The sequence below is a fragment of the Theropithecus gelada genome, chromosome 20, assembly GCF_003255815.1.
Source record: "Theropithecus gelada isolate Dixy chromosome 20, Tgel_1.0, whole genome shotgun sequence".
Classification (NCBI taxonomy): domain Eukaryota; kingdom Metazoa; phylum Chordata; class Mammalia; order Primates; family Cercopithecidae; genus Theropithecus; species Theropithecus gelada.
The window spans coordinates 47,802,093-47,825,372 of NC_037688.1; the positions used below are offsets into that span (position 1 = coordinate 47,802,093).

Below are 23,280 nucleotides of genomic sequence, written 5' to 3' on the forward strand. Positions count from 1 at the left end.
CAGTGGCTCGATCTCGGCTCACTGCAACCTCTGCCTCCTGGTTCAAGTAATTCTCCCGCCTCAGCCTCCAGAGTAGCTGGGATTACAGGCCCACGCCACCATGGCCAGCTAATTTTTGTATTTTTAGTAGTGACAGGGTTTCACGATGTTGGCCAGGCTGGTCTTGAACTGGCCTTAAGTGATCTGCCCGCCTCAGCCTGCCAAAGTGCTGAGATTACAGGCGTGAGCCACGCGCCTGGCTTGATCATGTGTATGTTTTCATGTGGCTATAAAACAATTCACGTTTTCAATTTTTTTTCAATTGTGTACATTTTTCAAGAAATTACTCCATTTAATTTTATTCCAGTTATCATAGAATGAGGCTATCCTGTAACATTCTTTTGAAATGGAAACACTACGCACAATGGACTGTGGCAACTTGAAAGTACAGTTTAATTCAAACAAGTCACAGGCTGCCTGTGTTAGACAAGATGAAGCATTCGCAGTCCGGGACCCTGCATCCTTGTCTGCCACAAACAAGGGTGTCAGCTAGTCTTCTGAGTACGTGCACGCCAGCAACACGCCCGCCTCGTTACAGCATGGTCCGCGGGTTTAAAAAAAAAAGTGCGCGGTCACGTGCAAATTCCCGACTCCAGTGCGTACACGAACCGGCGCACGAGCATCGGTGGCGTGGCCCACTGCGCAGCCGCAGGAGCCGCGCTCCGGACCTCTGCTCAGGCACTGCCGCGGACTACCTCGAGGCCCTTAGTTGACTGGGACCGGAAGTGGCGTGTGCTCTGCCTTTCCGAGTTCCTGGCCCGCGGCCGTCGGGTGTGAGCTGCGCCGACCTCTCTGAGGGTTCGTGGCCCACCGCTCCTTCGCCGTCCCTGCCGCCACCGTCCACGCTCAGCGTCGTAGAGAAGATGGTGGGTCGGAACAGCGCCATCGCCGCCGGTGTATGCGGAGCCCTTTTTATTGGGTACTGCATTTACTTCGATCGCAAAAGACGAAGTGACCCCAACTTCAAGAACAGGCTTCGAGAACGTGAGTGGGTCCTCTCTTCCCTGGCCGGGCCTGCTGCCTCCGTCCGTCGCCCTCCACGGGAGGGGTCCTTGCAGCCCACCCTCCTGTGGGCCGCCCAGGGCGACCGCGTGGTGCGGCCCGCAATGGGCGATGGCGGTGGCTGCTCCGCTCTGGGGGCTCTACTGCCCGGCAGGAATTCCCTCCATTTTGAAGGAAGGATTTTTCCTGTTTTGTTTTCCCCAAACACTTTAGCCGTGCAAATGCATTCTTGATTTGTGTTACAATCTCGGGTGTGTATGGCGTGGGGAGGAGGTTGTCTCTTTTTTTGTCGTTCATCTTTTTAAACCTCTACTCTCAAAAAAGTCGTGCATTTTTGTCGCGAATTTTAGTCTTGAGGCTAAATCCGCATGCTCAGTGCAGTAGCATTGTTGCTTTTTTTTTTTTTTTTTTTTTTTTGAGACGGAATCTCGCTCTGTCGCCCAGGCTGGAGTGCAGTGGCGCGATCTCGGCTCACTGCAACCTCCGCCTCCGGAGTTCAAGCGCTTCTCCTGCCTCATCCTCCCCAGTAGCTGGGATTACAGGCGGCCGCCACCACGCCCGGCTAATTTTTTGAATTTAGTAGAGACGGGATTTCACCATGTTGGTCAGGCTAGTCTCGAACTCTTGACCTCAGATGATCCGCCCAGCTCATTGCTGCATTCTTAAACCCTCTTGGTAGCTTCGTTCTAAGTGCTTCCAAGATATGAGTGAATGCTATAGAAATTGCAGGGGAGTCCAAAGGGCTGCGCTTCTCCCGTGGCTCAGTCTTATTTCATACCTGCGACATCTTTTAAGAGATGTCTACAAAAGGGGAATCGTGACATGAAAACCATTGTGATCCACCTTGAATTTTGGGAGAATGTTCATTTGCATCACCGAAGAGCAAATTTGTTGGAATAAGAAATATTTTTGTAGCTGATCTTGTTCCGCCAAATTAATTTTTGAAATTAAAATTGATACATAAGTCCAAGGTGTACAAAGAAGGGATTATTTTTTATTTAAGTAACAGTGGTTACGATTTAATTTAGCTATACTAAGTCATTTCAAGCGTTCAATAGCCATGTGTGAGCAGTGACTCCAGCGCTGATCTTACTAGCACTTAGAATCAGACATCTAGTTCCAGCTTTCTTATGTTTTAGGAGGGAAGGGATATAGACATAATTTGATTTATGACTAGGTAGACTAATAGAATACTGTTTTGGATTCAGACCCTGAATTTCTAGGGCCAGGTTAGCGGCATAATTTGTGGTTTCTGAATCCTAATTTCCGTAGTTGTAAAATCAGGTAATGCCACCTGCCTCTTGTTGGTCTTGTGAAGATTGAGATGTTTGAATTGCCTCCCACGTTTCCTGACGTGGGAAATGCTCCTCCATAAATGCTAGTAGTCAAATTTTGCCTTCAGGTTATTTTCCTGTAGTTGCCAAAATGGGTGGCAGCTGGGGGATTTGGTGCAAATGCAGAGTTACAAAGAATGGGTTAACCCTGTCGTCGGTTGGAAACCCTGAAGTCCTGTTGCAGAAACAAGAGCTATCATTTTACACAAATGGAGGAATGTTATTTCAAAACTTCTCCGTCATTTTCATTCTAAAATTTTTTTTTCTGGCCTAAGCAACTTAATGATTACAGTGAATTACTTAGCTGCAGCAGTAACTTTAGGCAAGTAACTTCAAGCTTTAGTTTTGTCTTTTTTAAAATGGTGTAGTGTAGAGTTTTAGTTTTAGTACTGTTCCTCACACATGGTAATTGATGAATGCTAGAGATTTTTGTTGTTGTTTGTTTGAGTCTCTGTTGCCCAGGCTCGAGTGCAGTGGGATGATCTCCGCTTGCTGCAACCTCCGCCTCCCGGGTTCAAGCAATTCTGCCTCAGCCTCCAGAGTAGCTGAGATTACAGGCACACACCACCACATCTGGCTAATTTTTGTATTTTTAGTAGAGGTGGGGTTTCACCGTGTTGGCCAGGTTGGTCTCGAACTCCTGACCTCATGATCCGCCCGTCTCAGCCTCCCAAAGTGCTGGAATTACAGGCGTGAGCCACTGCGTCCAGATGAGATTTTTTTATAAGTAGAATTATTTTGTTGTTTGATGTTTTTGTTATCAAGTAGAATTTATTTAGAATAATCTTGTAGTCTGTTTAAAGGTAATTGTGGCCGGGCGTGGTGGCTTAACGCTTGTAATCTCAGCACTTTGGGAGGCCGAGGTGGGCGGATCACCTCATGTCAGGAGTTGGAGACCAGCCTGGCCAGCATGGCGAAACACCCTCTCTACTAAAAATACAAAAATTACCGGGGTGTGATGGCGCGCACCTGTAATCCCAGCTGCTTGGGAGGCTGAGGCAGAATTGCTAGAATGTGGAAGGTGGAGGTTGCAGTAAGCCGAGATTGCACCACTGAACTCCATCCTGGGGGGACAGAGCAAGACTGTGTCTCCAAAATATACGTGTGTGTGTATCTGTCTGTCTGTCTGTCTGTCTATCTATCTATATCATATATCTGTATCATATATAAGTATAAATAGGCCAGGCGCAGTGGCTCACGCCTGTAATCCCAGCACTTTGGGAGGCCAAGGCAGGTAGGTCATGAGGTCAGGAGATCAAGACCAGCCTGGCCAACATGGTGAAATCCCGTCTCTACTAAAAATACAAAAAAAAAAAAATTAGCTGGGCGTGGTGACGTGCGCCTGTAGTCCCAGCTACTTGGGAGGCTGAGGCAGGAGGATCGCTTGAACCTGGGAGGCTGAGGTTGTAGTGAACCGAGATGGCGCAACTGCACTCCAGCCTGGGTGACAGAGCGAGACTCGGTCTCAAAAAAAAAAAAAAGTGTAATTGCGTGACTGGCTGATTTTAAAAACTTTGGGGTTATTTGGCCTTTGTGAAATGAAATTTATTTCAGTTCAGTTAATTTTGAGTTTTTAAAATTAATTTTTTTTTTTAAATTTTGAGTTCTTCTAAGACTTATTTCCAGTAGAATATTTACATTTGCAATAAAGAGCAGTTTCTCACATAAGGCATGTAGCTTGTTGGCTTTCTTCTTTTTTGTTAAGAAGAGAGGCTTACTTTGGGAGGCCGAGATGGGCGGATCACGAGGTCAGGAGATCGAGACCAGCCTGGCTAACACGGTGAAACCCCGTCTCTACCAAAAAAATACAAAAAAACTAGCCGGGTGAGGTGGCAGGCGCCTGTAGTCCCAGCTACTTGGGAGGCTGAGGCAGGAGAATGGCGTAGACCCGGGAGGCGGAGCTTGCAGTGAGCTGAGATCCGGCCACTGCACTCCAGCCTGGGCGACACAGCAAGACTCTGTCTCAAAAAAAAAGAAGAGAGGCTTAGGCGGCCAGGCACAGTGGCTCATGCCTGTAATCCCAGCACTTTGGGAGGCTGAGGCGGGTGGGTTACAAGGTCAGGAGATCGAGACCATCCTGGCTAATGGTGAAACCCTGTCTCTGCTAAAAAATAGAAAAAATTAGCCAGGCATGGTGGCGGGTGCCTGTAGTCCCAGCTCCCTGGGAGACTGAGGCAGAAAAATGGCAGGAACCCGGGAGGTGGAGCAGAAGAGAGGCTTAATTGTTAAAAATGAAGGTTGAGGTTAAATTTGGGATCCTAATTTATTTAAACTTTTTGTCACCTGTTAGCAAAAGCAGAGTATCAGGATCCTTGAAGCATAGTTTTTATCATTCTAAATTATGAGTAAATTAAATGTAATTTCCAAATTACAATGCCAACTGCAGGTGCATTTCACTTATATGGGACGGATAAAATGACGTTAAAAATATATTAAGCATCTTATTTAAATGAATAAGTCTTGGAAACATTGAGTCAAGGCTTGATTTTGCTCATTGTTAAATTTCTTTATGGTTTTTCAGTTGATTACTATCTCTCCCTTTATCACAGAGATACTGCATTATACTCTATCTGAAAATATGTTAATGTAGCAAGTTAATTGTATCATGAAACTAAAGCCAGAATTTTAATCTTATTGCTAAAAATGTAAAGCAACTCAGAGATCTTAAAATTCGGTAGCTGTGTCAGTTAAATGTATTCAGTGGCAATCACATACTCCTCCCCACCTTATTAAAAAAAACTTATGACTAAGTTTCACTTTCCTGGCTTTCATGATCAGTTTTGTCATTTTCCCTAAATTCTGGTTTAGCAAATTGTATGTCTCATACAATTGATCCCGCAAACTTGGCACATTCATTTCTGAGGTGCCTTTTGTTTTGATGGTAATAATGTCTTCTCCACACTATTAACTATGGAGGCAGAAGAGAGTCATGTTTCAAAAGCCTGGGTTTGAGTTGCTCTTCCACCATTAAGTAATTGCGACCTTGATACATTTTCTCATCTGAAAAATGGGGATGATAATAGTTCCTGGTTTTTTGTTTTTTGTTTTTGTTTGAGACAGAGTTCGCTCTGTCACCCGGGCTCAAAAAGAAAAAAAAAGAAAAAAAAAAGAAAGGAAAGGTACCTTGACCATAGTAAATGAACCTTCTGTCTGCAGGTAGGCAGACCTCTTTTATGAGACAGAGTCTCGCTCTGTTGCCCAGGCTGGAGTGCAGTGGCTCTATCTCGGCTCACGGCAACCTCCACCTCCCAGGTTTAAGTGCTTCTCCCGCCTCAACCTCCCGAGTAGCTGGGACTACAGGCACCCGCCACCACACCCGGCCAGTTTTTGTATTTTTAGTAGAGATGGGGTTTCACTGTGTTGACTAGGCTGGTCTCAAACTCCTGACCTTGTGATCTGCCTGGCTCAGCCTCCTAAAGTGCTGGGATTACAGGTATGAGCCACTGCGCCCGGCCCTCAGACCTCTTTAGTCATGCATTGAGGCTTGGATTTGTAGAGTGCTTTAAGGTGTTCAGAGGACATTTGCTTGTTTCGTGGCTTTTGTTTCTCATTGTAGTCTTCTAAGATTAGACAGACCTTATCTTGGGAGAGTGAGAGATTTGCGTAAAATCACCCAGCTAATAAATATTAGCTAATAATAAGTATTGGAGCCTTACATTTTCTTAACTATGTCAGTAGTTACTCTGTGTCATTGGTAGTTTTTAATGATTGTCAATTTAGGGGTAGTCCTCCCTCAGTTTCTTTGAGTGATTGGTTCCAGGCCTCCCCTGGATACCAAAATCTGAGGATGCTCAAGTACCTTTAAGTGGTATAGTATTTTCATATAACCACCATATGCCTCCAGTACACTTTAGTTTTTTGTTTTTTTTTTTTCATTTAAGAATGCCAGTTTTCAATATTCCATAAAGATATAATCTGGCATATTTCAGTAATAAAACTCCCTAATACTAGTGGCGTAATTCTTACCCCTGTTACATGTCCTGTGTTGGTTGGAAGAGGGGACTTGATCTGCTTATTGTAATTACTTTAGAAGTCCAGCTGCTGGAGCTATCTCCGTCTTGTGAATTGCTAGATCTTCTGCACCAAAGGGAAGGAGAACGCTCCAGTGCAGTGTCACATTGCCTACAGCTCATTGACCAGACTATTCTTATGTCCTTGATAGATCACAGGGAGGGATAGATTCCTAGAGTTAGAAGTGTTTTGCAAATGGAATTAATGACTACCACAGCAATTAGAATTCTTTTCATTCCCATTTTTATAATGACAGAATGTAAATATAACATTACATTTCTTGTAGGAAGAAAGAAACAGAAGCTTGCCAAGGAGAGAGCTGGGCTTTCCAAGGTAATAGTCTGGTTTCTGTTTAAATTATATATTTTATAGAAATATTATTTTAAAATCTGTAATTGGAAATGTCATTAAAATGTAATTGGAAAAAGCTAGTTGATACTGGACATTGCATTTTTATTTTAAAATACAGCTTATTTTTAGGAGTAGGTGAATAACATAGTTCCACTGACAATTATCAGGTCCTTCATTATTTCTTTTGCTAGCCATAACAACAAACAGCTTACTGTGTGAACAATAATTAAGGAACAATATGAGGGCCTCAAGACATTTGCACCAAAAGATGAAAAGTTCCTAATCAGGTGCTTCAAAATGATACAATATTACACTTAAGATTTAATTTCCTTACTCCAGCTTCCTTTGAAAGAACCATGGGTTATTATTTCAAAAATTATTCAAGATTATTCAAGCCCACTGATCCAGAATCCCACTGCCCTGACAGATTTTTGCCTTGTTGCAGTACACAGTTCTGGATATAAAACTTGCAATTTATTTTTTCTTTTCATAGATCCTGAGTTCTTGATTATTTTTAATGACTACGTAGGTTTATCTACTTGGCAAAAAATGTTCTGTGGTATGTGTAAGTAAATTAAGTAAATGTTAATCATTGTGTGTGCAGCTTTTCCTTTTTATTGAGATGAGTTCTATTGTCTGGGTTCTTAGGACTTAGATTACTGGATCATTAGTGGTTCTTTTTAAAGCAAGTTGAGACAAGGAAAAATTAAGTCAACCAGTATGTTTTGTTATTTTGAAACAGTTGTGTAAACACAGCTGGTTGACTGGACATGGTAATAGTGAAGTGAAAATGGGAGGGAACTACTTCGTTGTTCTAGTAGGTTCAGACTACGTTTCTGAAATGTGTAATGTGTTTATTATGCTTTTGGTAACTTACATTTTTAAGGGCATAGGAAAATGGATTGAGACATGCACCAGTATGTATTTTTAGATTCAGGAATAGAATTAAATTATTGCCATATGCTGGGATAGTCCTTGAAAGATGTCTCCACTTTCAGAAATTTAAATTGTTTCACTTGTGTTGGCTAGGCTAATAAGAGCATGTACAATGTAATTAAGTACCAAAAACTTGCACTAAAAGAAGTTTAGGTTGGTTTTCTCTCGCTCTCTTTTTTTTTTTTTTTTTTTTTTTGGAGGTGGAGTGTCACTCTGCCACCAGGGTGGAGTGCAGTTGCGTGATCTCAGCTCACTGCAACCTCTGCCTCCCACGTTCAAGCGATTCTCCTGCCTCAGCCTCCCAAGTAGCTGGGACTACAGGTGCATGCCACCACACCCAGCTAATTTTTGTATTTTAGTAGAGACAGTGTTTCACCATGTTGGCCAGCATAGCCTCAATCTCTTGACCTTGTGATCCGCCTGCCTGGGCCTCCCAACGTGCTGGGATTACAGGCATGAGCCACCGCACCCAGCTACTGAAGTTTAGGTTTTCAATAAAAATGGCCTTTTTTCTTTGAGACAAGGTCTCACCCTGTCACCCAGGCTGGAGTGCAGTAGCGGTGCAATCACAGCTCGCTGCAGCTTCGACTTCCTGGGTTCAAGCAATCCTGCTTTAGCCTCCCTAGCAGCTGGACTCTAGGCATGGGCCACCATGCTTAGCTAATTTTTCATTTTTTTGTAGAGAGAGGCTGAGGTAGGAGGATCACTTGAGCCTGAGAGGTGAAGGTACTGAGCTGTGATCACACTACTGCACTACAGCCTGGGCGACAGAGTGAGACCCTGTCTCAAAAAATAGTCTTTTAGATGCATGTAAAATCTAGGCTGGGTGCGTTGGCTCATACCTGTAATATTAGCACTTTGGGAGGCCAAGGTGGGTGGATCATCTGAGGTCGGGAGTTTGAGACCAACCTGGCCAACATTGTGAAACCCTATCTCTACTAAAAATACAAAAATTTAACTGGGCATGGTGGCAGGCGCCTGTAATCCTAGATACTCGGGAGGCTGAGGCAGGAGAATCACTTGAATCCGGGAGGTGGAAGTTGCAGTGAGCTGGGATTGTGCCACTGGACTCCAGCCTAGGTGACAGAATGACACTGTGTCTCAAAAACAACAACAACAAAAAACAAATCTATATAAAATAATGTTGAATCATAAGGACAAGTTGATTACAGTTGTATAAAAATCTACAATAATGGCGATCCGAAAATAGTGTAAAGTGCATAGATGGTATAGATTTTGTATTCTTTTTACATTCAAGTTAGAGCTTTCTAAGCATTTTTCAAATACAAACTCAAGTTTTTTCTTTTATTCGTTTGAATGTAGATGAACTACTACAAGCGTTGTTCAGGAGTAAAGTTCTTCTATCAGTTTTTTTAGAATGATTGATTGGGTTTTTGTTGTTTTTATTGATATCTGTGTATTGGTTATATCCCCTGGCATAATTGTGGTGTCAATTATTAAATATTTTATTTCCAGTTACCTGACCTTAAAGATGCTGAAGCTGTTCAGAAGTTCTTCCTTGAAGAAATACAGCTTGGTGAAGAGTTACTAGCTCAAGGTAATAGTCATTGAAGCACTAAGGAACTGGGTAGAGTTTTTCTCACTGATAGAAATTTATAATGATAAGGGGTTTTGTTTGTGTCATTTGGCTATAAGAAAAGGTACTCCAGATACCTCAAGGCAAGTTTTTAGGCACTTAATAATTGGAAGATTATTTTGTGTAAGACTGGCTCTAGAAAGAAATATTCCTTGTGGGATATTGTTGTCCATAATATATTTTAAGTGAGTTTTAGGTTTTCTTGCTATATCATATGATATAGAAGATATAATAAGTTTTTACAAATGAGGTTCTCTTACTCTGAAGTAGTTTCTAATGTATAGCCATAGTGCGATATGTAAATAGTAACTGAAGGAATATGAGCTAGGAATATACTCCTCAACTCCTTCATCTAATCTTCAGATCTTTTCCAGTATTTATAGGAAGGAATGGCTAATGTAAGGTCCCAGAGAAGGTTAATTTACCTAATCAAGGTCACACGGTGAGTTCATGACCCCTTATTTCAGAACCAACTTGTCATCTGATCCAGAATTTAGCCTTTTCATTACATTGTACTTCATTTATTTCATCAACAGTGCTAAGAAGTTTCTAAAAAACATTCTGTCCGTCTTTAAAGTTCAGCTGTGAAATTGAGATTATCAAATTGACAAACGTGAGAACCATAATTTACTCAGTAATCTCAAACGTAGATTTGAACTAGTTGCTATCATTAATAAAACTGCAGTCAGGTATTTTTAAATTCTGATTGCTGTATCAATAGATTTAGATAGAATTTAACTACATGATGTGGGGCATTTGTATGTGAATGGGTTTTTGTTGTTTCTTTTATGGGAGAATTTAATCCATTGAAAACGGTGGTAACTACCTTTTTATGTCTCCCCTTTGCCAAGAAATACTTTTTTGATATCAATAGAATTGCTCAATTAATTTGACTTAGAGTCACAGTACTCAAATTGCCAACAGACTGGGAAGGGTTAAAAATCATTGAGTAGGCCGGGCCCGGTGGCTCAAGCCTGTAATCCCAGCACTTTGGGAGGCCGAGACCGGCGGATCACGAGGTCAGGAGATCGAGACCATCCTGGCTAAAAAACTAGTGGGGCGAGGTGGCGGGAGCCTGTAGTCCCAGCTACTCGGGAGCCTGAGGCAGGAGAATGTCGTAAACCTGGGAGGCGGAGCTTGCAGTGAGCTGAGATGGCCACTGCACTCCAGCCTGGGTGACAGAGCAAGACTCCGTCTCAAAAAAAAAAAAAAAAAAAATCATTGAGTAGGGACAGACATGGTGGCTCATGCCTATAATCCCAGCACTTTGGGGAGCTGAGGCAGGAGGATTGCTGGAAGCCAGGAGTTTGAGACCATCATCGACAACAAAGTGAGACTCTCATCTCTACAGTAAATGAGAAAATAAGCCAGGTGCCGTAGCATGCACATGTAGCCAACTGCTCGGAGACTGAAGTAGGAGGATATCTTGAACCCAGGAGTTTGAGGCTTCAGTGAGCTGTGATGGTGCCATTGCATTCCAGCCTGGGCAACAGAGTGATATGCTGTCTCTTAAAAACTGTATACATAAAATCTGTAACTGCAGAGGAGTACAAGATAGGCACCAATCAGGAGACATTTCCAGGTCTCCTATAGGCATCACACTGCAATTTCTCCATCAGTCTGAGAGAGAGGACCCAGGCATTGGGGAAAGGGAAAGCATTCCCCCTCAGTGCTAAAGCAGTGCTGCATACTGAGTTGCTCTGCTCCTTGCATCGTATAACACTGGGTTTGATCTTCCTATGCTGATAGATGGATTTTATGATATTCTTGATGCCATTAACAAAAGATACCACTTATGATTTGACCGTCCAGTCAGCAAAAGTTGTAGCAGCATCCACTTTGCACAGGAAGGGAGCTCAAGATGAGAAGATCACTGCACTTGAGGTTGTGTCAGTGTGTCTTCTACTACACTTGAGGTTGTGTCAATGTATCTTCTTCAGCATTGTTGCTAAATCTGCAGATAAGGTAATCAACAGTGCTAGTTCAGAAGAGATGTAATTATGGTATGTATTTAGAAGCAGGAACTGACTTAGTCAATCTTTTGATTACTGTAATTCTAAACTGACCATCAGTGGATCACTGTGCAGCCCTGTGTCTGATCTCTTGTGATGGGTATCATTACATCATCATTTCAATATCTGGGAAAGGAATTGACCAGGAAGCTCAAGATGGTGCCTGCAGACCCGGATGACAATGACCTACACAATTGGAGTATCCTGAAACATTGTGTAGATGGGACAATCATAGTCCTCACATTGGCAGTGGAGATTCACCTGTTTCTGATGGATGGTCAAGAGGTTAAGAAAAGCTCTTGGAAACCTTTACTTATACTCAGGTGCCATCAGATACTCCGCAGTACTCAAAATTTTACCCAAAATGTTTCTCAGTCTTTCCACAGCAACCAATTGGTAGAACAAAAAACATATACCAGACTTAAGAGCCTAGAAAGAACACCAGAGTGACTATCCTGATACCCAGGCTTGCCATCAGCTGACAGGGTCAAGTGCATTGGGTGTGATGGTAGAGATACTCCCTAAGACATACTTAATATCCTCAGCTTGCTGGGGAAAAATTAGTAAGGTTAATCTGAAACTGTTTCCTCGTTTCTTTTTTTGAAGTGGAGGTTTACTCTGTCACCCAGAGTGCAGTGACTAGGGTGCAATGGCGCGATAAGGGCTCACTGCAACCTCCACCTCCCAGGTTCAAGCGATTCTCCTGCCTCAGCCTCATGAGTAGCTGGGATTATAGGCATGCGCCACCAAGCCTGGCTAGTTTTTTTCTATTTTTGGTGGAGATGGGGTTTCACCATGTTGGTGAGACTGGTCTCGAACTCCTGACCTCAAGTGATCTGCCTGCCTCGGCTTCCCAAAGTGCTGGGATTATGGGTGTGAGCCACTACACCCAGTCCATTCTTACTCTTTAAGATCAGTTTCCTGTGAATTTATATAATGGAAAATTGGTAAATAAAAAAAACCTAGTAAAAAGTGATCTTAATGGTATTAACAACTGGAAAAGGTCTGAGGTGTTTTTTATTTTGTTTTGTTTTTGAGATGGAGTCTCATTCTGTTGCCCAGGCTGGAGTGCAATGGCACAATCTGAGCTCACTGCAACTTCCACCTCCCGGGTTCAAGCGAGGGTTCAAGCAATTCTTGTGCCTCAGCCTCCCAAGTAGCTGGGATTACAGGCATGCGCCACCAGGCCCAGCTTTTTTTTTTTTTTTTTGATATGGAGTCTCACTCTTTCACCAGGCTGGAGTGCAGTGGCACGATCTTGGCTCACTGCAACCTCTGCCTCCCAGGTTCAAGTGATTCTGCTGCCTCAGCCTCCTGAACAGCTGGGACTACAAGCACGTGCTACCACGCCCAGCTAATTTTTGTATTTTTAGTAGAGAACGGGTTTCACCATGTTGGCCAGGATGGTCTCAATATCTTGAGCTCATGAGATCCAATCACCTCGGCTTCCCAAAGTGCTGGGATTAAGGTGTGAACCACCACACCTGGCCTAATTTTTGTATTTTTAGTAGAGATGGGGTTTCACCATGTTGGCCAGGCTGGTCTTGAACTCCTGATCTCAGATGATCCACCCACCTCAGCCTCGCTAAGTGCTGGGATTACAGGTGTGAGCCACCGCTCCCATCCAGTTCTGAGATTTACCTCAATTGCACGCTAACAGGTTAGTTTGCCCCAATTGCATGGATGCTAGCAAAAGACATGAGACCCCTGGGCTAGGGACAAAGGACAGCTCGTTATTCACTGCAATAATAGTAACAAGGGTATTGGCATTTGCACTGGTTTCCCAAGCCACAGCTCCTATAGGCAATGCAGAAAGTCAGGGGACACATGTACATGTAGTGGGTTACATATAGGAGAGGAGCCCTGAATTTAAGGATCCTTAATTTTTTGTAATGGGCAGTAAACATGTGTGCACTTTTCCCTACACATAGGTAATGTTGCAAACCTGCCTTTGCTCCAGAGGGAGGAAGTTTCTATTCTGAGGTTGTTCACTGTACAAACATCCTTGAAAAGACAGTTTGGAGCGAAGGCAGTAAATATCTGCTCAGAAGTGCAGAAATGTGAGAAACTTGAGGAGAATTGTACCTCTACTTGTATTGTTATTTTTAAAAAATATATCTAATGGCATTATTTTTATGTAAGGCACGTTAAAATATTTTAATGGGAACCTCCTATACAGAAGAGTGCTTAATTTAAAATATTTAATAGCATAGTTTTGCTCAAATAATTTGGGGCAGTTTTTGGAGTTTGATTTAAAGTGGAATTAGGGCCAAGTGCAGTGGCTCATGCCTGTAATCTCAGCACATTGGGAAGCCAAGACAGGAGGATTACTTGAGTCCAGGAGTTTGAGACCAGGCTGAGCAACATAGTGAGACCGCGTTTTTACAAAAAAAAAAAAAAAAAAATTAGCAAAATTAGCCCGGTGTCGTGGTGCACACCTATGGTCCTAGCTACTTGGGAGGTTGAGGTGGGAGGATTGCTTGAGCCCAGGAAGTTGAGGCTGCAGTCAGCCAAGATCCAGCCTGGGTGACAGAGGGAGATCGTGTCTCAAAAAATAAAATAAAATGGAGTTAACTAAGGACAAGGTTGCACATAGCAGATACTTAATATTTATTGAATTAAGTGAACTTTGAAAAACTGTAAGCCTTAAGTGTTTTTTTTCCAAATGTAATGTGTCTGTTGAAGGATATTTGTAGATAAAGGAAAATAAACCCTCCCACTCAGAGTTAATCATGGCTTTATTTCTCCTGTCATATTTCATTAGTGTGACCATTTTTCCTACTAGTATCACTTAAAAATTTTTTTTTCCTTCTCATGTAATACCATTCAAATAGTACAAAGACTTGGCTTAATGTGAAATTGAATCTTCTTTCCACCTCAGTCCCCAGTCTTGTGGTTCCCTGTTACAGAAAAGTACTATTCGATTCTCAGCAATTGTCTCATGTAGTCTTTCAGAAATATTCCAAGTATATAAATAGTAATACTTTGACATTTTTATACATTGATTTCCCCCTTATGTATATATGTTTGAAACACTTCCATATCAGTACATGTAATCTGAATCATTCTTGTTAGTGGCTTCATAATAGCTGTATGAATGCACTATAGGTTATTTCCAGCATTTTACTTGCATAGCGTTTTTGGTCAGCATCATTTGGATATGGCGTGTAAAGTTAATTTTGACAAAGGCCAAGACTTTTCGGGTTACATGTAATTTTATGTAAATCTTACAGGTGAATATGAGAAGGGCGTAGACCATCTGACAAATGCAATTGCTGTGTGTGGACAGCCACAGCAGTTACTGCAGGTCTTACAGCAAACTCTTCCACCACCAGTGTTCCAGATGCTTCTGACTAAGCTCCCAACAATTAGTCAGGTAAGGAGTTGGAATGTTATGACATAAAAGTGAGTAGGATTTAGAACCGAATGATTAGGGACATTTTTGTTTTGTTTTGTTTTTTGTTTTTGTTTTTGTTTTTTTTGAGACAGCGTCTCGCTCTGCCGCCCAGGCTGGAGTGCAGTGGCCGGATCTCAGCTCACTACAAGCTCCGCCTCCCGGGTTCACGCCATTCTCCTGCCTCAGCCTCCCGAGTAGCTGGGACTACAGGCGCCCGCCACCTCGCCCGGCTAGTTTTTTGTATTTTATAGTAGAGACGGGGTTTCACTGGGTTAGCCAGGATGGTCTCGATCTTATGACCTTGTGATCCACCCGTCTCGGCCTCCCAAAGTGCTGGGATTACAGGCTTGAGCCACCGCGCCCGGCCTGATTAGGGACATTTTAAAATGAGCCTAGTGAACATGATGAAATAAACTCATGTGTATAATGAAAACAAACGAGAATATCAGTGCTTGACATTTTCTTCTCTGATGAGAAACATCCAGATGACTGCCCAGATCTAGTGATTGTGCCCTGGAGTGGATCGGGAAGTGTGTGTTTTAGTGATAAGTCTCAGGTCTTAGTAGTCAGCTGTCCAAATTCAGGTCACTCTTGGCTACTTTCTACAAGTAGCTTTCTGCCTACTCTTCCAGGAGACCATGCCTTCTGTTAGGTGATCTGACAAAGGAGCCTAGGTAGCTGTAGCCTAGATATTAGGGCATTCAGGAGCATGGATTCCCTCTGACTCACTTGTGTAAAGGCTCAGTGCCTCTGCTGCTGCTGAGGTGCTCTCAGTTTGTAGTTATTTGACGTAGTTATTTGAGTTTGTAGTTATTTGACGACATCCCCAAATCCCTACTCAAAAATGCAAAATACCATTAATATACTGTAGAAGATTAACTTATGTGTAAATTAGGAGTTAATTAAAATGCTTTCTGTTCATTTTGAGTTCAAGGAGCCCAAATGAATCTACTTTTTGGAATAGCGTGTCAATTACATGTGTCGATTTCCCAAGTTGTTATGATTAAAACAGTGAATGATGATAGGAAGTATTTACAGAACTTGATAGTTTTAACTGGTTAATTTTTCAAACTGATTTTTACTCAACTGAATTAGAAAAGGACTGGAAAGGAAGTAAAGGTCCCAACGATTTGAGGGAACGAGTTGGACAACCAAGGACTTGGGTCTAAATTGTTTTTATTTAGACTAGTGTGGTTCTAGTTCTAGAGGATTCATACTGGAATCATCAGTTTAATATTACGCTGTTTGAAAGGCAGCATGGTATAGTACTTTTGGAAAATTGGCCTGAGGGTGATGTTTTTTGGAATATTTGTAAATTCACTATGAAGCCTAATTCCTTAAAAATGACCTCTGAATCACTCAGTTATCAGTGTTCTTGGTTTGCCTGGGAGTGAAAAGAAATTTTAAACTCTTTTTGGTTTTAGTTACATAATTGACTGATGTAGTATTATGTAATCATGGCTGGATATGGTGTCTCATGCCCTATAATCGTAGCACTCACTTGAACTCAGGAGTTCAAGGCCAGCCTGGGCAACATGGTAAAACCCTGTCTTCACCAAAAATAAAAAAAATTAGCCGGGCGTGGTGGCATGAGTCTATGGTTCCCACTACTCAGGAGGTTGAGTTGGGGGAGGATCGCTTGAGCCCAGTAGGCAGAGGTTGCAGTGAGCCAAGACTGTGCTACTGCACTCCAGCCTGGGTGTCAGAGGCCCCATCTGAATTAAAAATATATATAATGTAATGCTCTGTCTCCTTTAGCCGGGCATGGTGGCACGAGTCTGTAGTCCCAGCTACTCAGGAGGCTGAAGTGGGGGAGGATCGCTTGAGCCCAGGAGGCAGAGGTTGCAGTGAGCTGAGATTGTGCTACTGCATTCCAGCCTGGGTGACAGAGACCCCATCTGAATTAAAAATATGTGTAATGTAATGCTTTGCCTCCTTTGTTAACTTGACTTTTGAAATGGGACCAACAGTAGTGTGATCATTGTTTTCTTGGATGCTGACGGTGTGTAAAGTATTACATGTTGAGTTAAATGTCAGAATGGGTGAATTTTACCAAGATTCGATTATTTGAATACAGAGAGCATTTTATGTTGAAGTTAGAATCCTGATTACATGCTTATGACACTTTAAAAAACTATTTTTTTTTCTTTCAGAGAATTGTAAGTGCTCAGAGCTTGGCTGAAGATGATGTGGAATGAGAAACAAATGTCAACATAATAAAATCTCAGTTAAAAATACTTTAAAAAGTCTTGGTAGTTGAGCAGCTCTGGGGAAATAAGGGCAAATATGCTTGTTATGAACTACACTGAAATCTACCAAAGTTAATGTTTACTTTGTGTAGATCCATTTGTCTATTTTATTTATTTTTCCCAGTGAAAAGTGTATTTTGATAATTTTTCATTTTATAAATACACTATGAGTTACTGAAATATGGATTTTGTTTATTCCTGAAACATACTTAAACTGTACATATGACATGGCTTATGTTAAAAATACCCAGTGCTCAGTTTTGAAAGATAGGCAAAAAAAAAAAAAAGTATAGGAGAAATTGAAGAATGTACACTTTTAGCTGGTGCATTTTGCTGTAAATCCGGAAATTTGATAGGCTTGTGTTTGTGAAAACTGAGCATTGAAGGTTTTGATTGATCATTTCTTTCTATTTAATCTCTGAGACATAAGTATGTGAGGTGTGCTGCTGTGCTGAGTTAACAGCTTCCTTCCCTTTCTGTGTATCAGTCTTGAAATGTTCTGTTGAAATCAGTAGGCTTAATGTGTTCTGGGTATTTATCTCCTTGTATTTTAAATATATGTAGTTGCAAATAGCACCAGTAATTAGATCTCTGTACACCCCAATCTAGCCTTGTGAGCTTCGCCAGTTAGTGTGTGCTCACTTTCCCTCCATTTGTTACAAGAGAGAATGCGTCTGCTGATCTCTGAAGTGTCCCTTTTAGCTTCTGATTCACTGGGTTCTGTTGGGCATCTTTAAATCCACCTTAACCTGAGGAATGTATGTGGGCAACCAGGCCCTGCTTTTTTTTATATTCTGAATTTTGCATGCTTGCCTGACTTAGTATTTCTGAATTGATCTTTTTTTTTTTTTTTTTTAAATGGTATAACTATCTTGATTTTCACTGAAATTATATGGTTCTATCACTACTTTGTAAATTAATCCAAAACTTTTAAGGTAACTGGGATGATCTGCTTGTAAAAATGTTTGTTGCCTTTTGCTTTTATCTTCAGTGTACCTCCTCAATCCTACTTCAACTGGATTAATTTATCTTGTTAAACGATGAGAGTAAGTTGCAACCTTGTGACTGAAGTCTTGAAAAGAGTGGAGCAGGTGGGACCTCTTATTCTCAAATAGTGACATATTCTCCGTAGTCACAGATCCAGTTTCAGAACTGAGTAAGGATCCTTGGTACGTGGTGGCATCTGTTGAACTGAGGAGCATTTCTCATTGTAAAGATTGCCTTTGTTCTGTCTAAAGAAGTCTGTGGAGAAATCCCAAAGATTTTTCCTATGTACTAGGCATTTTATTTTGGTTGACTTACAAATTCTTCTTAATCATTACTAATCTCGGTTTTTTTGTGGTGTAGTGGAAAGAGAAACAGTTCTAGTTTCTGCCTCTGATTAGCCGCACAGCCTTGAACAAATCACATTTCATCTTTGAACTTACCTCTACTGTTACACTAGGCGACTCACATTTGAGGACTTTTCTCGGGTATCTTGAGGGTTTGTGATCCTGAATCCTTAAACAGTGCTTTTTTGTTACACAGGATGCTTTTTTCGGGGGGTCACCAGTACAGACGTGCCAGTTAGTTTTATTAGTGGGATCCCAAATCCAGAGCAGTGCAGTGGTGATTGGTCAGTGACTCACCAGGCAGCTAAGAAGTCTCAGGCAGCAGCCCAGACATGTGTAGAGGGGCAGCTAGAGGGAGAACGGATGGGAAAGGGAGCAAGAGGCAGACAGCTCAGCAAGGGAAGAGCAGACTCGGAAAAAGGGCTGGCTGGAGGAGTGAGGGGCAGCTTAAGTTTGGGGAGGGTAGAAACGCCGTTTCCTTGGGAACTGGAGTGCAGTATGAGCTGGGTATCACCTGGCTCTGAACATACTGGCTTTGCTGTAATGCTTGAAAAGGCAGTGATACCTTCATTTTACAGCTCAGTAAGCCAAGTACATTTTCTTATTTAAATGACAACTTTGGTGCTTTAAAATGAGGTACCACTTTTTAAAGCTAGCTGTGTCAAGTTAAAGAAAGAAATCAGCACTTTTTTCTCCCAGAAATGTAATTGCCAAACACTATGCATCCCCATCTTAAGTTTTACAAGTGATAGAATCAGCTCGTTGTAGTGATGCTGGCCAAATGGTGCCCAGCGGGTGAGAATGGAAAAACCCCGGATTTCAGTGAACTAATACACAGCTTGAGTGTTTCCATGTGCTAATGTTGCACACTTACTAAAAACAAAAACTTTGGAAATGGAAAATAATGTAGTAGTGCAACAGTTGACATGCTTCTTTGGGCAAAGATACATTGTTTTGTTCCACAATTTGTATTTAAAGGCCAAATAACATTTAAAACGTAGACTTACTGGCCTTAGCAATGCTGGCCTGTTAACTGATAACTAGAACTTAGGTTCACATTTATGTAAAGTGTGTAAAAGCTAGTAGAGCGTGCATAGTAGGCACTCAAGAAATGTTGGTTCCTTTTGCCCCTCGGTAAGTTTATTTTACCATCTTCCCGCCTGCCGTTCTGACTTTATTAAGTCAGCCTGTGGACCAGAGTGTTAATGAGAGTTATTGCAGAAGAGACTGAGAAAATTGGTATATCATGCAGATAACATACAAAATCTTTTTGTAACGTAAAAAAATGCAGTTTTATTATTGCTTGTGCCTCAACTGTTTAAGTGAATATTAAAGGGCTTGGAGAAAACTTTGGCTTGGCGTATGTTTGGAGAACACTCTGCTGAATTTGATGAGTCTGAAGCTGTGGGTTTTTTGTTATTAACGTCTTTCAGGATGTCTAGAGCTGCAGGCTTCTCTGCCAGGAGAATGCACACTTGCCTCAGATTCCAGGTGAAGAAAATCCTTGTGGTCGTGTCAGCTCCCGAGGGCTTCCGGGTGGTGGTGGGCCCAGCTTCAGGAGATGGCAGTCACCTGGAAGGTCCGTTAAAACAGATTCCTGAGAGAGGAGCTCAGTGGTGATGTTGCTGACATGTGAAACATGAAGCCTTGTTAGAGAAACTAGCTGTGTTGAGGTTACAGAATATGTACATTAGCATTGTAAGAAGCGGCTAATTGGTAGCAGAACGCGCTAGCTGAGAATACGTTGTATTCTACATCACTGATAAGGATCTGAAGTATACAAGTCATCAGTATCAGATCTATGAGAGTTTTTGTAATTTTGCTCTAACATAAAATTCTCATTGCCACCTCCAAAGTTATATTAATTGTAAAAGTGATGCTTTGGAGAGGCTGGAAGGGGGTGTGCCCTAGCCTCCTCAGCTCCTGCCACAAACTGCTCAGGTAAGCAGGACCTGAGTGTGTTGGAAAGACTGAGTTGAAGAGCAGATTGACACAGGAGGGCTGGAATGAACTTTGGCTAGAGCAGGGCTGTCCAATCTTTTGGCTTCCCGGGGCCAAACTGGAAGAAATTGTCTTGAGCCACACATAAAATACACGAACACTAACGATAGCTGATGAGCTAAAAAAAAAAAAAAAAAAAAAAAAAAAAAAAACGCAGAAAAATCTCATAGTGTTTTAAGGAAGCTTATAAGTTTGTGTTGGGCCACATTCCAAGTTGCCCTGGGCCACAGGTTGGACAAGCTTGGGCTAGAGCCAGAGGCCATGGGAGACAGGACTCAGGGCGAGGAGTAGGGCCTCTGCCAGAACTCCTAAGCCAGGTGCCATGCTCACCTGTAATCCCAGCACTTGGGGTAGGCCAAGGGGTGGGAGGGTCACCTGAGGCTACGAGTTCCAGAGCTGCTTTGGTAGCATAGAAGACTTGTCTGTTTTTTTAGTGTCTATTGCCCAGGCTGGAATTCCTCTCAGGTGCAAGCGATTCTCATGCCTCAGCCTCCCAAGCAGCTGGGGTTACAGGCCCGTGCCACCACACCCAGCTGATTTTTGTAGACGGGGGTTTCACCATGTTGGGTTTCACCATGTTGGCCAGGCTGGTCTCGAACTCCTGGCCTCAAGTGATCCATCCTTCTCGGCCTTTTCAAATGTTGGGATTACAGGTGTGAGCCACCCTACCTGGCCAGAAGAGCCCATCTCAACAAAAATGAAAAAATTGGCTGGATGTAGGGCACACCTGTAGTCATAACTACTCATGAGGCTGAGGTGGAAGGATCGCTTGGGCCCAGGTGATGGCACCACTATACTCTATCCTGGGCAACAGAGCGAGACCCTCTCATTAAGAGAAAGACAAACTTGCTCCTCTTTTAGCCCATCCAGAAGATCCTGTTTTATCTAGAAACTACCCCTAGTGTCTCCATTCTTCCTGGGTGATTTCTCCCTCTCTGCCTTCAGCAGTCATCTCTAGCTGATGACTTCCTACTGCCCCACTTCTTTCCAGCCTCACTGCCACTATTTTAGGTAACCTAGAGTTATTGCAGGTCTTGTCTCCAGTCCACTCACTGCCTGAGGAATTGCTCAGAAACATCATGTCCCTCGTATGGCATCTGAGGTCCTCATAATCTGGCCTGATTAACTCCAATCTCACCTCATATAGCATCCTTCCCCCAAATGTGCCTTCCTCTTCAGCTATCCTGTGGGGCTCCCTATGCCTTGGGCCGGGCACTGTGCTTATCACCCCAGATAGCTAGATAAACAAAATACTCCCTGATTTTACCATCTCGTTGAGAGAGACTTAATGTAGCAGGCCCAGGTCCAGGGTTCTGTGCCCCATGTTGGAGATGCTAGGATCTCCATCTCTGGGATATTCCTATGGCATTTACCAATGTTTACTGTCACTTTCCTGGTGACTTGTCCATCTTTCCCACGAGACAGCTCCCAAGACATGTCTTACTGACCATCAGATTCCCCAGCATAGAGCATAGTTAAATGCTTGGTAAATAATGAATTGAAATCCAAATGAACAGAAATGGGATTTTTTTCACCATAAAATTTAAAAGATTCTTTGGGATAACACATGCCAGGTAAGTGGAAGGAAAGAAACATTGTGAGGAGTAATCTATTTTAAAAGCCACTTAACTTACTTGATTATTAGAAATAGTGTAAGTTTGAGAACGGGAGAAGGGAAGGGATCTACTCAGCTTTCTTCATATTTCTTGATAGCCTCCTAACGTAACAACAAAATGCCAAAAAAAGCAAACCTGGCAGCCTTTGAAGAGCATTCATAAAGGTTTTTGTTTTGTTTTTTGAGACAGTCTGCTCTGTTGCCCAGGTTGGAGTGCAGTGGCACACCCATGGCTCACTGCAGCCTCCTCCTCCTGGGTTCAAGCGATTCTCCTGCTTCAGCCTCCTGAGTAGCTGGGATTACAGGCGTGCACCACCGTGCCTGGTTAATTTTTTTTTTTGTACTTTTAGTAGAGACAGGGTTTCATCATGTTGGACAGGCTGGTCTCGAACTAAAAAAAAAAAATTCTGAGATGGCCTTTTAGAAAAAACCCAAAAACATAATTTAGAGTCATTTTGAACCACCCTTTCATGGAAACTTACTAAATACAGGGGTGACTTAGGTGTCATTACAGTTCATCATTTAAGGGTGCCCTGTGGCCCTATCTACACCCTGGTTTTCCCAACCCTTTTAAAAGACAGGATTGTTTTGTTTCTTGGCTTTCCCTTGAGCTGGATGAACTACAGACCAGCAGTCCAGGTCGGCAGCTTGTCCAGAACTTTGACGACTTGGAATTTAGTCTACTTTCACAGGTGACAGTGTTTAAAATTCACTTATATTCAGAAAAAGAGGCCGGGCACAGTGGCTCATGCCTTTAAAGCCAGCACTTTGGGAGGCCAAGGTGGACGGATTACCTGAGGTCAGGAGTTTGAGATGAGCCTGTCCTACATGGTGAAACCCTGTCTCTACTAATAATACAAAAATTAGCTGGGCGTGGTGGCACACACCTGTAATCCCAGCTACTCGGGAAGCTGAGGCAGGAGAATTGTTTGAACCTGGGAGGTGGTGGTTGCAGTGAGCTATTGCACTCCAGCCTGGGTGACAAGAGTGAAACTGTCTCCAAAAACAATACCAAAAAAAAAAGAGAAAAATGCTGGCTAAAATAACCATGTCTTTACCAAATGTTGGATGGCAGAAGACAAGACTTTCCAAATCTTTAGCTTCTCAGATATTATGTTAGACATTCTTAGCTCAATTTAAACACTATCACTAAATAAAAAAATTTAGGCGTGACTATAGTGTGAATAATAGCTTTTGTGGCTTGAATTCTGACTCAATTGCTGACGGTTTGACTTTGGGTAATTAATTACTTGGGTATTTGATTACTTAGAACTTTTTATTTTTTGAGACGGAGTTTTGCCCTGTCGCCCAGTCTGGAGAGCAGTGGTGTGATCTTGGCTCACTGCAACATCAACCTCCCAGCTTCAAGCAATTCTGTCTCAGCCTCCCGAGTGGCTGTGACTAC

The 23,280-nt window shown here is 42.4% G+C and overlaps 1 protein-coding gene and 1 non-coding gene across 2 annotated transcripts; both read left to right on the forward strand.

Annotated features, from left to right (window-relative positions):
- The first annotated feature begins 619 nt into the window (after positions 1-619).
- Positions 620-19,607, forward strand: LOC112614645 (mitochondrial import receptor subunit TOM20 homolog). The gene is made up of 5 exons (XM_025371353.1): positions 620-1,023; positions 6,673-6,719; positions 9,150-9,231; positions 14,516-14,658; positions 16,833-19,607. Exons 1-5 carry the CDS (start codon positions 903-905, stop codon positions 16,875-16,877), a joined length of 438 nt encoding a protein of 145 aa, XP_025227138.1. The 5' UTR covers positions 620-902; the 3' UTR covers positions 16,878-19,607.
- On the forward strand, positions 1,696-1,830 carry LOC112614869. The gene has a single exon (XR_003117175.1). It is a non-coding gene; the product is annotated as a small nucleolar RNA SNORA14 (small nucleolar RNA).
- Positions 19,608-23,280: the final 3,673 nt, after the last annotated feature.

Bases quoted from the DNA above. Each gene is read 5' to 3' on its own strand.
- LOC112614645 (XM_025371353.1), top strand. From the start codon at position 903: ATGGTGGGTCGGAACAGCGCCATCGCCGCCGGTGTATGCGGAGCCCTT. The intron at 6,720-9,149 runs GTAATAGTCTGG...TTTTATTTCCAG, and splicing joins AGAGAGCTGGGCTTTCCAAG to TTACCTGACCTTAAAGATGC. The intron at 9,232-14,515 runs GTAATAGTCATT...TAAATCTTACAG, and splicing joins TGAAGAGTTACTAGCTCAAG to GTGAATATGAGAAGGGCGTA.